This window comes from Exophiala xenobiotica (genome assembly GCF_000835505.1).
Source record: "Exophiala xenobiotica strain CBS 118157 unplaced genomic scaffold supercont1.6, whole genome shotgun sequence".
NCBI classification, from domain to species: Eukaryota; Fungi; Ascomycota; class Eurotiomycetes; order Chaetothyriales; family Herpotrichiellaceae; genus Exophiala; species Exophiala xenobiotica.
In genome coordinates this window covers 2,149,296-2,163,700 of record NW_013562489.1, presented here as the reverse complement: position 1 = coordinate 2,163,700, position 14,405 = coordinate 2,149,296, and the positions used below count along the sequence as shown (strand labels likewise).

At 51.5% G+C, this 14,405-nt stretch overlaps 4 protein-coding genes and 1 non-coding gene across 5 annotated transcripts; 3 read left to right on the top strand and 2 right to left on the bottom strand.

Annotated features, from left to right (window-relative positions):
• The first annotated feature begins 59 nt into the window (after positions 1 to 59).
• PV05_10068 (uncharacterized protein) lies at positions 60 to 3,214 on the top strand. Its single transcript, XM_013456465.1, has 2 exons — positions 60 to 1,279; positions 1,330 to 3,214. Exons 1-2 carry the CDS (start codon positions 130 to 132, stop codon positions 3,150 to 3,152), a joined length of 2,973 nt encoding a protein of 990 aa, XP_013311919.1. The 5' UTR covers positions 60 to 129; the 3' UTR covers positions 3,153 to 3,214.
• Positions 3,215 to 3,509: 295 nt separating this feature from the next.
• On the top strand, positions 3,510 to 7,586 carry PV05_10067 (uncharacterized protein; the record flags this gene model as incomplete). The annotated part of the gene is made up of 6 exons (XM_013456464.1): positions 3,510 to 3,842; positions 3,975 to 4,022; positions 4,169 to 5,115; positions 5,226 to 5,343; positions 5,402 to 5,562; positions 5,646 to 7,586. Exons 3-6 carry the CDS (start codon positions 4,693 to 4,695, stop codon positions 7,584 to 7,586), a joined length of 2,643 nt encoding a protein of 880 aa, XP_013311918.1. The 5' UTR covers positions 3,510 to 3,842; positions 3,975 to 4,022; positions 4,169 to 4,692.
• Positions 7,587 to 8,178: 592 nt separating this feature from the next.
• Positions 8,179 to 11,659, bottom strand: PV05_10066 (uncharacterized protein). The gene has a single exon (XM_013456463.1). It carries the CDS (start codon positions 10,535 to 10,537, stop codon positions 8,534 to 8,536), a length of 2,004 nt encoding a protein of 667 aa, XP_013311917.1. The 5' UTR covers positions 10,538 to 11,659; the 3' UTR covers positions 8,179 to 8,533.
• Positions 11,660 to 12,530: 871 nt separating this feature from the next.
• On the top strand, positions 12,531 to 12,610 carry PV05_10065. The gene has a single exon. It is a non-coding gene; the product is annotated as a tRNA-Lys (tRNA).
• Positions 12,606 to 13,987, bottom strand: PV05_10064 (uncharacterized protein). Its single transcript, XM_013456462.1, has one exon. It carries the CDS (start codon positions 13,881 to 13,883, stop codon positions 13,281 to 13,283), a length of 603 nt encoding a protein of 200 aa, XP_013311916.1. The 5' UTR covers positions 13,884 to 13,987; the 3' UTR covers positions 12,606 to 13,280.
• Between the last annotated feature and the right edge of the window lie 418 nt (positions 13,988 to 14,405).

Below are 14,405 nucleotides of genomic sequence, written 5' to 3'. Positions count from 1 at the left end.
CTTTTTCTACGTCGCTTGCCCACCCGTTAAATTCACCGAGCCACCTGCACAGTTTGTGGCTCAACTAGCAACAGTAAGGCCATGTTTCTGGATACATCAGCGACCTGAGGCTCCTTTCAACCTTCCACAATGGAGCGCCCTTTCAGCCCTAAACGGCGGAAAGTTGATGGAGGCTTCCGATCTGCTTATCCCGACTCGACCGAAGACTTGGGTCCTTCTCTGAAGGCCCAGCCCTCCTTCAAGCCGCGCTTTCAACGGCCAAACGACCGGAGCCAGAGTCGCGCACCTCGTTCGAAGCCACATCAACACGAGTTTGACGGGCCCGAGCCATTCTTCAAGGATGAAGACACTACAGCTATGGACCGAGACTGGTACGCTGGGGATGAGTTTGGGCATACATTTGGCGACGAAAGTCACAATCCCTTCGGCGGCGCAGATGCGACATGGGCAGATCAGCAACGAGAGCAAGCTCTTGCCGACAAGAAGCTTGGAAAGCGCATGACTGCAAAAGCAGCACAGAAACAGAAAGAAGTGGACGCTTGGGAAGCAAACCGGATGGTCACCTCAGGCGTGGCGCAGCGACGTGATCAAGCCCCAGATTTCGACGATGAGGAGTCTGTCCGGGTACATCTTCTAGTGCATGACCTCAAGCCTCCCTTCCTGGACGGCAAGACCATCTTTACAAAACAGCTGGAGCCAGTTCCTGCAGTCCGAGACGCGCAGAGCGACATGGCAGTCTTCTCTCGAAAAGGAAGCAAAGTCGTACGGGAGAGGAGACAGCAAAAGGAGCGACAGAAGCAAGCACAAGAGGCCACAAACGTGGCCGGTACTGCGTTGGGAAATATCATGGGCGTCAAGGAGGATGAGGGTGATAGTGCTGCAGCAGCACCCGGCGAAGATACTGGCAAGAGCAAATTCGCAACCCATCTCAAGAAAAATACCGGCGGTTCAGCCTTCAGCAGAAGCAAGACCCTGAAGGAGCAGAGGGAGTACCTGCCCGCCTTTGCAGTCAGGGAGGAGCTCATGCGCGTGATCCGGGACAATCAAGTTGTCATTGTGGTCGGTCAGACCGGGTCAGGCAAGACTACACAGCTTACACAATTCTTGTTTGAGGAGGGATATGCTCAACGCGGACTGATTGGCTGTACGCAACCTCGAAGAGTCGCTGCAATGAGTGTGGCCAAGCGAGTCAGCGAGGAGATGGAAGTCGAGCTGGGCGGTGTAGTTGGATACGCCATACGTTTTGAGGATTGCACCAGCGACGAAACAGCCATTAAATGTAAGTTGTCCCACGCGTAAGCTTGACATGTGAGACTGACTATCGAACAGACATGACAGATGGTGTGTTACTTAGAGAATCTTTGACACAACAAGATCTAGACAAATACTCATGCATTATCATGGACGAAGCTCATGAACGTGCTCTCAACACTGATGTGCTGATGGGTTTGATCAAGAAGGTTCTTGCTCGCCGCAGAGATCTTAAGTTGATTGTCACCTCTGCCACCATGAACTCGGAACGCTTTTCTCGCTTCTATGGAGGTGCTCCCGAGTTCATCATTCCTGGTCGGACATTCCCAGTAGACATACAATTCTCGCGCTCTCCCTGCGAAGACTATGTCGACAGTGCTGTCAAGCAAGTCCTTGCTATTCATGTTTCCCAGGGAGCTGGGGATATTCTTGTATTCATGACGGGACAAGAGGATATCGAAGTCACTTGCGAACTTATCGAAGAAAGACTCAGCCTGCTGGTCAATCCGCCGAAATTACTGGTGCTGCCAATATACTCTCAGATGCCAGCAGACCTCCAGGCGAAGATTTTCGACCCTGCGCCTCCTGGCGTGCGCAAAGTTATCGTTGCGACCAACATTGCCGAAACGTCGCTTACCGTTGATGGAATCATGTACGTTGTCGACGCAGGATACTCCAAACTAAAGGTCTACAATCCGCGTATGGGTATGGACACCCTGCAGATCACACCCATCTCTCAAGCAAACGCATCTCAACGAGCAGGCCGAGCAGGGCGTACCGGACCCGGCAAGGCTTTCCACCTCTACACCGAATTGGCTTTCAAAAATGAATTCTATATACAGACAATCCCAGAAATACAGCGGACCAACCTGGCCAATACTGTCTTGCTGCTCAAGTCGCTCGGCGTGAAAGACTTGCTGGATTTCGATTTTATGGACCCCCCTCCACAAGATACCATCACAACCTCATTGTTCGATCTTTGGGCATTGGGCGCGCTTGACCATGTCGGCGATCTCACCACTATAGGTCGCGTGATGACTGCCTTCCCAATGGATCCGTCACTTGCTAAGATGCTGATCACGTCTTCAACCGACTACGAATGCAGCGAAGAAATGCTCACAATCGTGAGCATGCTCTCTGTTCCTTCAGTGTTTTACAGGCCGAAGGAGAGGCAGGAAGAGTCGGACGCCGCAAGGGAAAAGTTCTTTGTACACGAGTCGGACCACCTGACATTACTGCATGTCTATACTCAGTGGAAGAGCAACGGGTACAGTGATGCCTGGTGCATACGACACTTCTTGCATCCCAAAGCACTGCGGCGTGCAAAGGAGATTCGAGAACAGTTGCATGATATCATGGTCGGGCAGCAGAAAATGCAGCTCGTCTCCTGCGGGACTGATTGGGACGTGATTCGAAAGTGTATCTGCTCGGGTTACTACCACCAAGCGGCTCGTCGTCGTGGAGTAGGTGAATACATCAACCTGCGAACCAGCGTTACGGTTCAGCTGCATCCAACTTCGGCTTTGTACGGGCTTGGCGATCCGCCTGATTATGTGGTCTATCACGAGCTCATCTTGACCAGCAAGGAGTACATGAGTTGCGTCACCGCTGTGGACCCACACTGGCTGGCCGATCTTGGTGGTGTTTTCTACAGCTTGAAGTCGAAGGAGTACAGCGCGAAAGACAAGCGAATCATCGAGAGTGAATTCAATCGCAAGATGGAGATTGAGAGGCAGATGATGGAAGATCGCGCGAAAGAGGAGAAGAGGCGTCTGGAAGAAGAAGAAAAAGAAAGGCTTCTCGCTGGAAGAGCCAGAAGTGGAGGAGTGGTGGTCAAGAAGATGGGAAGTCAAGGAGTGGTTAAGAAGCCTGTCGTTCCTAGGAGGAGGATGGGGTTCTAGATAGTGTAATAGGAGCTCCGCGATGGTGAAACGCATTTTGTGAAGGAAAATACCTATCGTCGTAAGCCGCAGTTCTCAACACCTGCACTCCAGACCTAGTAACCGCCCCATCCAGTATACTTAGATTGAGGTACGGAAGAGCAGAAGTGTGGGAAAGGCACCGAAAGGCCAGATATCAGGCTGCGGCTTGCTATGCCCGCTCCACCGTGCCTGAAGGGAAGTGTGAAGACAAGGCTGAGTGATGTGTAAGTGCTAATCCCTTTTAGGCTAGCTCAGCCTCATGCCAAGAGAAAAGTGCCTATCCCGTTTTCAGTTCACTGTCGTTCTTTCCAGTGTCTGGTCGATCAATACGCTGCAGCTTTGTGACATCCGACACCGACCAGTTTTCCCTTCAACGAGACAGGACCAGCTTTCTCCAGAAGATGCGCGCTGCTGTTCTTTCACGACTAACGGCAGGAGCGGTTGCAAAAGACTTCTGCATAAAAGGGGGCTTCAGCAGCTACTCCCTGATATTGAGATCGCCTTGTTTATGACGCTGATGGCCGAACAACCGTCTTTCTCCTGCTCATCGATTGTATTGAGTTGTCGAAGTGTAGGGTGGAAACCATAACTGGGCTTGTATCTTTGGATGCCCGTCCTTGACGCCGAAGAACACCAGACAACCTTTTTCGCCTCACCACTTCTAGCAAGGTAAGTCATGTCCACCAGCGGTAGCATGCGAAGCATGACTCGCCCTGTCTTCATGAATCCTCTACCTCTACGTCTGATTTCCGTCACGATCATCACCATTCCACAACAAACAACTAACCACCATGTCTCCAGAAGACAAAGCGAGGAAGTCTCTTGTAGACGAGGCTCTCAACCCCCTTTGTAAGTGTTTCCCTGGGCTGTTAGTCCCTTCCTGACGGCCTACGCCGCTTTCGCAAGGAACGTTGTGGTTGTCGATCTGGCGCCGATCTGACGGAATCATCAACACCAAGTCCGGCATTGTTAGGCATCCACTGACAAGAAGCCAGCATCACTAGCCTCACCTCCTGAACGCCAGCGCTCGACCGACAGCGATAATTTTCCGCCGTTAGCACCACCAAAGTCCCCGTCGCCGTCTTCACAGAGGAGCATTTCCACAGGCTCAGCATTTCGGACCCCTGGACGTGTTATCCGACCAGACAACTGTTGGCAGAAACATCGTCAGTCTTCTAATAGCAAACCCGAGCCTGCTACCCGTTCTCAAACCACAAGATCAGCTTCCTTCAAACTCTGGCACCGAAGAGACTCGCTCGCTCAGCTTGAATCAGCCCCGGGGACTCCACCGCTCATCACAGATCTCGACCAGGTACCCCCTTACCTAAGAACACCACAATACCTCTCAAGACGCCTTGCCAGATCACGAGCGCCCTCCCAGAGATACACATCTTCCGACTCTCCTACTGACAGATCACGAGCGCTCTCCCAGACATACTCATCTTCCAGCTCTCCTACTCCCAGATCACGAACGCCCTGCCGCACATACGCATCTTCCGGCTCTCCTACTCCTTCCAAGATGGATCGTCTCCGCCCTCATTCCATAGCGATGACCGCCCATCATCGAGAAGCTGTACGCCTCGCAGAGGAGCAACAGCGAGCAGTCACTGAGAAGTGCAAGCGGTCCAAGCAGCCAGAACCAAATTATGCTTTCGACGAACTGATCGGCAAGGGGAGTTTCGGAAGAGTGTACAAAGGACGCCAGATATCGACACAGAAAGTCGTTGCAATAAAAGTCCTTGACGTCGATGATGCAGACTTTCGTGCCTTTGGTGACCAGAAAGACGAGCAAATCCGAGACTTTCAAAGAGAAATCCGGATTTTGCGGCAAGCGCAAGAAAGTGGTGCTGAAAACCTCAACCATCTAATTGAGGCTTTGCCTGTACACAGCCAGCTGTGGATGATCTGTGAACACTGCCCTGGCGGTAGCGTCAAAACTCTGGTAAGTGTTGTTGCCTTGTTTCCGCGGTATAAGGGATGTGCTATCCTTTTGTGCCGCTTGCCATTGCCGCATGCTTTGACCAACAATGGACTGACACTTTCGTCCCCCAGATGAGAGCCACAAAAGATCGACTACAAGAGGAGAAATACCTTGTTGTGGTGGCACGAGAGCTGGCGAAGGCGTTGAAAGGCTTGCATGAAGCTGGCATCATCCACAGAGATGTCAAAGGTATGTGAATCTGCTCTGGCGTCCATGATCTAGCTCTGACTTGTCTCACTTGCTACAGCCGCCAATGTCCTCATCCATGAGGAAGGTCGTCTTCAGCTTTGCGATTTTGGTGTTGCCAACATCCTAGAGACCGGCACGGACAAACGAAAGACATTCATAGGCACTTTACACTGGATGGCACCCGAGGCATGGTTAGAAAACCCAGAATATTCCGACGAAGTGAGTGGCGCCATTTGTACCACCCAGGAATCAGGCAACAAAGTCACAAATCTTTCGCGCGTGCATACTGACTTGGTTTGTAGGTCGATGTCTGGGGATACGGCTGTACCCTGTATGAGTGCGCCGTTGGAAGACCTCCGAACAGTGATTTGCGCGAGCATCAAAAGCTCAAGGTGCGCATGAGACGACTAAAAGAGTCAATATCTCTCCCGCAAGACCAGGACTTTAGCGAAGAATTGCGCTCACTAGTCTCCTCTACACTCACCCCTGATGTTGCCTCGCGTCCGGACATGGTGAAAGTTTTACAACACAACTTCCTCAAAGACACTGAAGAGACATACCCTACTTCAATGCTCTCTGAGCTTGTTCTGACATACTACAAGTGGGCAAATCTTGGTGGCCAGCGAGTTTCTCTGTTTATGCCTGGAGGCGCAGCTGCCGCATCGACTGAAGATCTCGACGCCGACCCTGAATCTGCGGATGAGTGGAATTTCAGCATGACCGAAGATTTCGAGCGACGCGTCTCCGCCATACTTGAAATACCCGACTTTGCAGATCTTTCAGGACATGAAACAATGGAAGGAGAAGAAACACCACGAGGCCTTGAAAAAGCCAGTGCTAATTCGCCTCCCAAAGAAATGACAGCAGTACAAAAGGCAAACTTCGAAGCTCGCGTTCAGCGTGGAGCCGATCTATCCAACCTTTTCGATCCGAACAAACCCGCCTACGAATACAAGACCAAAACCGACTTCATCCCTATTTCTGAACAGCGACGAATCTCAGATCTACCTTTTCGAGCCATGGCAGAGGACAGACCAAACTCAATTGCCTCAAACGTGATCGATCTAGGAGACTTTGACGAATCCGACTACGCAGTAGTGACAGCACCAAAAACAGACGATAACATTCAAACCGCCTACGCTGGCACTCCTATGAGAGAAGAAACAATTAGACTCGCCGACGCTTCTACACTTCGGGAGAAACGAGCAAATTCGAAAGGTCCTCGAGAACCGATCAATCAATCCCTGACCGCTAGGCGAACCTCATCAGCTGAAGGACTCCCCTCAACCACCTCAACACAAGACTTTGCCATAACTCAAGAAGAATGGACACTTAAAAACAGAAACAGAGCGCCTGAATTACAGGAGCCTGCTGAAATCACATCCTCTCGCCCTGGTCATGCCACAATGGACTGGTCGTTCGCAAGCGCCATGTCTGAGGCATCCATTCCTCAAATTAATGAGCCTGAGAGCTCTGAGGGAGATTCACACAGTCCGCCCGATGCTACCGACATGGAACAAAAGGCCAGAAAACACGCCACGATGGAATGGTCCTTCTCCTCCGCCATGGCCGAAGCAAATGCCTCCCCTAGCCTTGAAGAGACTATAGACTCATCTCCTCCTACGCAGCCAGTACCCGCACCCTCACGACCAACGCCTACTCGCGCGCCTCTCGTCCGCCAAATGACCATGCCCGTCACGATTGGTGACTTCGTCCAGGCCGAGGAACAAGAAATCCCGCGCCCTTCGACCGCCCTCTCCGAAGCATACAGCGACGTCAGCGCTTCTTCAACAGACATCGACCCCTTCGGCCTCGAGCGTGAGGAGGACGACCACCCTGGTTCAGAAACGGTGGATGAAGACGTAGAAATGGGTCGACACTACTACGGCCGCGGACGAAGCTTGTATTCGGACCGTGGAGACTCGACGCCCTTGACGGCAAACGGCCCGGCGCGATACACCCTTGGGCAGCCTGCAGAGCGCGGCGTTCGCGTCTCTGGAAGCTCTGCCAGTACGACGGCTGGAAATGCTGAGAGGCCGGTCGTCGACGTTCCTCCTGCATCTCCTCCCAGCGCAGCCGTGATGGGCAGCGGCGCCTCGCGTCAGCAGATCGAGGGCGAGCTCATCCGGATGCTGGAGGGGATGCAGGGGTCGTTGAACGCGGCAAGGGAGGTCGTTGGTGGGTTGGAGTGGCGGGCGAGGCAGAGAGGGGCGGTGGAGAGTGAGTGGGAGGACGAGGAGTAGGGGCAGGGGGCAGGGGGTTGGTAGGTAGGTGTGGTGGACATCGAGGCTGCATGTAGGAGTAGCGAAGAGGGGGGCGCTGTTGATAGCTGAGCGGAACGAGAATATAATGATAGTGCTAATGAAAAGTCGGAACGATACCCTCGGTGCTTGAAGCACCTGTCTTCTGCCTGTTTGTATGCGATGGGCTCTGCCCACGTAACGTACACGGTCTTGATTAGTAGATATGATGGTCGACGTAGGTCCATAGGAGTGGATAGTCCGGTCGTCATGTCATCGTGTACTTTCCGTCGATCTAGACGATGTTCCAGAAGGAATATAGCGATAAGCCATACACCAGCTGTATCGAGCGGACGGAGCAGGATTGCGAGACGGGTATACTCTGTACTCATACCGACACCCGATGTTTGAGTATTGCAGCATCATAATTACATCCGGACTATTCAGACTCGGACGAACACCCCTGGCATTGTAGACGTTGGACATTGAACTCTGCGTCGCACTTTGAGGAACACTCCAGCGTTATATACATGGAGCCCAGAGTCGGAAGTATCAGTATCAGCCTCGACAACGGCATCGGCATCACAAGCAGGATCCGGATGTATGAGTTTATTAGAAGATGTATATCCGTTATCATCAGTTCTAACGAGAGAAACAAATACCTAAAACAATGGTGCATGGTACATAGCCTGGCTTTATCGAAACACTTGCATCAATACCATTTTCTGCTCGCCAGCTCGATTCATTGAATGTATGCCCCGTCAAAACCATTTCACTTGCCTCTTTCTAGCTAATCCTTTGTGATTCACATAAGAACAGTCGCTTTTCTCGCAATGGCCTGCAGACTCGTACCGAAAGACCCCAAGTCTAATTAGCTGCCGTTGAAATTGCGTATTTATCCACGAACAACTCTTAACATGCCATCACTCGAGACAAACACCGCACGTCGTCTAGATGTTTTCTGACCCGCCATTGGCCTTGTCCATAGGGGGAATCTTCTCGTTCTCGGCACCTTGGAGATCAGGAGACTTGGTCGAACGAGCGAAATAGGAATGGATTTCAGAAGGATGGTCGTCATCGAACGCGTCGAGATCCTGAATTTCGGCCTTCTCTGAAGCCTTCTCTTGCATGCGAAGCTCCCATTCGCCGCGCATCTCCTCAATTCTCTGTTTGTAATCAAGGTCAGGGTCGTAATGCTTGCCAACACCGCGGATGCGCTCCCACAAGCTCAAGTGCTTGGGGTGGATGGCGATACCATGATATTCGTGCTCGCGTCCAGCACGAATGTAGGCCCAGCGGCGTTCTTGCTCCTTGAGATCAAGGCCAGTGGTGTCTGGCATGAACACAACACTCAAGAACACGCCTGCCAAGCCAAACCATGGCACGACATAAAACTTTGTCTGGGTGTCGATGTAGTTGTAGAGGACAGCAGCCGTCAGAGCACCGAGTTTGCCGCACGCGGCGGAGAAACCGTGGGCTGTGGCACGGACAGCAACCGGATACACCTCAGCAGCGACAAGGAAGGTGACACAGTTCGGTCCAAACTGATTGAAGAAGGAAGACAAGAAATACATGGCCTGGAATGACTTGATGTGCGCGGGTGAGGTGTAATAGTCGAAGTTGAAGGCTGGAACGACGAAAAGGATGAAGTCGAGCAGGAAACCAACGGATTGCATATGCTTGCGACCGTACAGTTTGTTGTCGATAAGGAAACTGGCGAGGTAGTAGCCACAGAGGGAGACACCGACATTGATCAAGTTGTAGAGCCAGCCTGGCATGATGGATGTACTGGTTGGCATGATGACTTTGATGAATTCGCTCTGGAACAGCTTGTTGCCATAGAAGAAGACATCATTCATGTACCAAGTGCCAGCAGTTGCCAGCAAACGGCCACCGAAGTAACGGAACGTCAATGCCAAAGCCTTGGTGTCGTAGCCAGTGACGCTGCTCCTAGCCTTGGCGAGTCTCAATTGCTTGTTAGCAGTGGCCTTGACCTTGAAGGTACGCCAGTAAACCAGCCACAAAGTGCCGACAGCCGGGATGGCGAAGGAGACACGGTAGGTCCATTGAGCAGCAATCTCGGAGTAGGGTGCGTTTCCGCTGCCGTGGTGAAAGATGAGCAGAAGGAGGATGAGGATGACCTGGTTAAAGAATTGACCCCAACCTTGCATCAAGAAGGCGCTGGTTACTTTGCGGCCACGGTGGAGACGGTCCTCGCGGGTCGAAACCTTTCCGGAACCAACAGCGTTCTCCATACCGGAAGTGGCAGTCATAGGGTATTCGCCTCCAACGCCTATACCGTAGAAGAAGAGTGACCAAGCGTAGCAGATAACCCAACCATTTTGGGTAACTCCCCATGATGCAGTCAACATGATGAGACCGATAAACATAATGGTAGCATCTTGGATCAAACCCCATCGACGACCGAGCCAGTCACCGATGATGCCAACCAGGATCTGGCCGACAATGATGCCACAAATTTCCAGGTAATCGACTGCATAGATCCAAGTCGCGTTGCAGATCTGGGTTTTGCTCCAACATGCTGGGAATGCTTTCTGAAAGAGAGGCTTGACGTTGCCGATGGAAAACAAGACGTAACCTTCAAGACCAAGACCAGCACCAGGCAGAACCATATTGCGGAAGTAGAAGCCAACTGGAGAAAGGGGGTCGTTCTTGAACATTTGCCAGAAGGCACCGAACTCTCTGCGGGTTTCGGTTCGGTTGACCTTTGAAACGAACTTGATGCGCTTCACGATAGGGAGATCAGCCCAGTAGACACCATTCTCGTCGAAGCTGTCGTCGGGCTTCAACAGGAAGTTGAAGACTTCCTTCTCGTTTTGTGTCATGTCGATGTCGCTATAGTCGATCCCGATGGGATGTGTGCCAGTAACATCGGGCCCATGTGGAGCGTTCGGGCCATAGTCGAAGACACCTTCGTTGCCGTTGGATGCCATAGTGATCAGGCTTGTCTCGAGTATCGATTTGTAGGGAGAAAATTGACCTGCAGATGGACGAAGAGTAACCCTATCCCAGAAGGACGGGAGGCAGCCTTTTTACGCAAGAGAAGGCACTCGCAAGGGTTGCAGAAAAAAAAAGAAACGATCTTGACGCCAGCCAAGGCGTGCCGTCAATTGGATGATGCTGGGGTAGGACGGTTGACCGGCTAAGCAACAGCCACCCTAAAGCCTAAAAGAGCTTGATAATTCGGAGAAGGCGGATCTGAGGTTCGAACCAACTGGGGCGAGGCGTCCAGTCAGAGTAGCAATGGGAGTCAGTGGCTGATGACAAGATCATTCAAGACATGCCAGAGAAAGCTTGAACAGAGCCACGAGTTCGAAAGGTCCGTGTTGATTTGCCGGCAAGCGACAGCAGGGGTGTCGTACCGGGGTCGAGCGTGCCAAGCTGGTTGGTACTCGGAGCTGATACCAATCGCCGAAGGCTCCGAGAAGATAATATAACTCGTTCGGCAGCAGATACTGACTTAGAGATGGAACGTCGGGTGACGCCAGGGGTGGAGGGAAGAGTCGTCAGCGCCTCCAACAGTAGCGAGATGTCGAGATTGGTGGCGGAGGCGAATTGTGCCGACGAGCCTGGTGAGAAGTTGATACCTCGCAGCAAGAAGCCTCAACACGCGACAGTGGTGTAGAAAGGATTGCAGAGGTCTCGAAGACTGAAAAGATGAACAGTATCAAGTGTCTGAAAGATGGGCAGTGAAAAGTGTAGAGTCTTACAGAGTACGAGTAGAAAGAACAATTTTTCTCGTCAGAGATCAAAAGATCAAAAAGTGAAATCCAGGTGTGGACACGAGGTGGACTGTCCAAGAGAAAGAAGCTCTTCGGCAGCCAAAAAAGCATCGCACCTTCGCAAGGACCTCTGGGGCAGGACACTAGCACGCCCGTGGACCATGGGTAATCCCGGCTGCACCTGCTGTTTCGACCGTTCTTGGCTCAGTGCCATTCCTGATGATGGCGATCATGATTGTATGAGTTGAAGCGTGCTCGCTTATGCATGCAGAGACAGAAAGTAGTCTCGCAACGGCAAGAAAACTTCGCTGCTGAGAGGCGCGGGAGGCGATGAGGATGTGGAGGATACATTCTTTAGTGGGAAGGAAAAAATTCCAGAGGTTGAAATTGACGGTCAAGAACCCACCCACGTGCACACTTGATTGGCTGTGAATTAACGACATTGCTCGGATCGACCGGCGACAAGCGCCAAGACACCTAATGTGATAAGCACTGCACGTGATGAAACCCATCGAAAGCTTGTCCGCTACCAAGCACGAGGCAAGCATCAACCGCCAGCTAATGTAAGGGTACGAGTATCACAGTAGTCGGTACTTCAAAGGGATAAAGGCATCAGCAGCCCACGTATTGCCAAGCTCCAGTCAGCAGGATGAGTCCAAGAAGTTCTGTCCATAACTGTGTAGGTACTCGTACTAAATGCTGAGCGTGTGCTTGGCTTTGGCTTGGCTTCGATCATCACTGAAGAGCATCATGGATTGTCCTCGAACGCCTGCCAAAGAGGCTGCGTCAAACACGAGAGGCTGTCATCAATCGTGCCAGGAAGTTCACAGGCCTGGCCGGTAACAAGTACCGGGAAGATATACTGGCACGTGTGATGTCAAGTCTTCATTCGTCTCCAGCATACTCGTACGAATGTGTCGACCATGAACCTACGTCAGTAGGCTCCATGTAACATCATTTCCGAAGCTCGCGTGTCCAGAAATATGGTGATCGATCGAAAGCATCAGCTGAGTAGCCTTGTCTCGCCATATCCTTTCTCTCTCACTATACTCCACCTAAATGACAATGTTATCTCGTCTGCAAGAGCAAGCCTCGTAGGGGTCACGTGCGGAATTGCTCTGGCGGGTCTAGCCGCTGCCAAAAATTTTGGTCATGTATGAAAGATGCCAATTTTTAATCAAAAATCGCACACAGATTCAAAGCTGCCCTGCTAGCTCAATCGGTAGAGCGTAAGACTCTTACGAGAGATAGCAATCTTAAGGCTGTGGGTTCGACCGTAAGATATTCTCCTGTACACCTCACAATGGCATATGTACTAACAGCTGTTCAGCCCACGTAGGGCTCAATTCCCTGATGGCAATTCCTTTTTTTTGCCATTGATTGCGAGTGGTATGCCGATATCATTTTACTTCCGGTGTTTCTCTGGCTGTCTCTCGCAGAATGAATTACACGTGCTAAATGTGCGATCCAACTGCGTCCATATATCATCTCGGAAGTACCTAGTTCGTTGAATGGTCTTCTGATGCCTGGTTGTTTTTGCTACCACCACCATTGATGCTATTCCCACATCCTCAGCACGAACAATTTTTGAGAGCCATGAACAGCATAACAGACATGGAAACCTCTGTTCCTCTGTACCTCGGTCCACCTTGCTCAACCCATTTCCCACCTCCTCCCGCTCATCCCTGGCATGAGACGCCATGAGACATGTATCCCCTCGTCCTCCCCGCAAGCCTTCCCAATCGTGGTCAGTGGAACTGCGGCTTGCTTGTAAAGTACATAGTCATGCTCTGACCTCAAGATCTCGCGCCACGAAGCGTTCCTTGAAGAGAAGATACCAGTGTGATCTTCCGCAAGTCTTGGTTTGAGAGCATATGCGGATCGAAAATGGTGAATTTCCTCAATCATTGCCGATTGCAAAATTTATTCCTTTTGGGCCCTAAACCATGTTGCCTCATTCGCAAGTTTCGAGCATTTTTTTGATGAAGCTCTGCAACGTGGGATTCCACAATGCTGCGGCCACTCGCTCCTTGTCTGCCAATTGTTTGTTGACTTCGTCTGCGGTCGAATGTGTCCCTTCCTTGATTCTAACATCAACCCTAAACCTCGGTGGCAATGATTCTTCTAATCGCACCCTAACTCCCAAGCCTATCACGGTTGCCAGACTGCAGTGCTGAATGGTAGGGGTGACGAGGACAGTGACGGTTTGAAGGTTTGAACTGGGACGACTCGGAATCGTAGGTTTTATCGAAATATCGGGAAGAGATACTACGGCTAAAGATCCGAGGGTTATGGGATGTTCTGGATCCGACATGGTGGCGATGAGGTCGTAGATCTCCTGGGAGTCAATGGGTTCATTTTCTGTATCACTGTCGCTCTCTTCCAAAGAAGAAGGACTAGAGGATCGCAAGAAAGGGTCATTCGTGAAAGAGGGCGCCGGATAGGCAAAGGTCACCGTGCCGTTGGATAAATCGGCTCGCGCTGACGCCCGCCGCCGTCGAGTAGGTAGGTCTGAGGGGTTGAGGATGAGAGGATTGGCGTTCTTGCCGTCTTCCATGGTGGATAGCGTTGGATGTGGTAAGTCACAGAAAATACCTTGGATTAGAGTTGCGTGTCAGGAGCCGCAGACTGATTGTAGTATTCACTTTACGAAGAGAAGGGAAAGTTGATAAGCAATCAGAACAACTTGCACCAAGGCACTACGGAGAACCAGGCGAGCAGGGAAGCCATCCCTAGGTAGCGCTTGTACACATTGGGATTAGCACGTGATCCGGTGTGCTGAGGCTGGCACGTGTTTCTCGTTTTGTTTCTTTGCCTGCAGCTCGTCTTGCCTTCTCCAGATTGACCATGAAGATCTACCACGGTACGTACTGTAATATTCTTGCCAGCGCCAAAGGCTCTCCAAGGCACGCATCCTGTTCGTGCAAGGAATCCCTTTTCATTGTACTATGAGCCACCGCTTCTGCCAAGTTTGCAGGATTTTGTACCTAGGCTTCAAGTACCTCTGGACAATGTCCAGTAAGAGATCCTCGGAAGAGGATTTGGTCTGGCTTACAGCCACTTCGCCCACTTACTGTGT

Bases quoted from the DNA above. Each gene is read 5' to 3' on its own strand.
- PV05_10068 (XM_013456465.1), top strand. From the start codon at position 130: ATGGAGCGCCCTTTCAGCCCTAAACGGCGGAAAGTTGATGGAGGCTTC. The intron at 1,280-1,329 runs GTAAGTTGTCCC...ACTATCGAACAG, and splicing joins CGACGAAACAGCCATTAAAT to ACATGACAGATGGTGTGTTA.
- PV05_10066 (XM_013456463.1), bottom strand. From the start codon at position 10,537: ATGGCATCCAACGGCAACGAAGGTGTCTTCGACTATGGCCCGAACGCT.
- PV05_10064 (XM_013456462.1), bottom strand. From the start codon at position 13,883: ATGGAAGACGGCAAGAACGCCAATCCTCTCATCCTCAACCCCTCAGAC.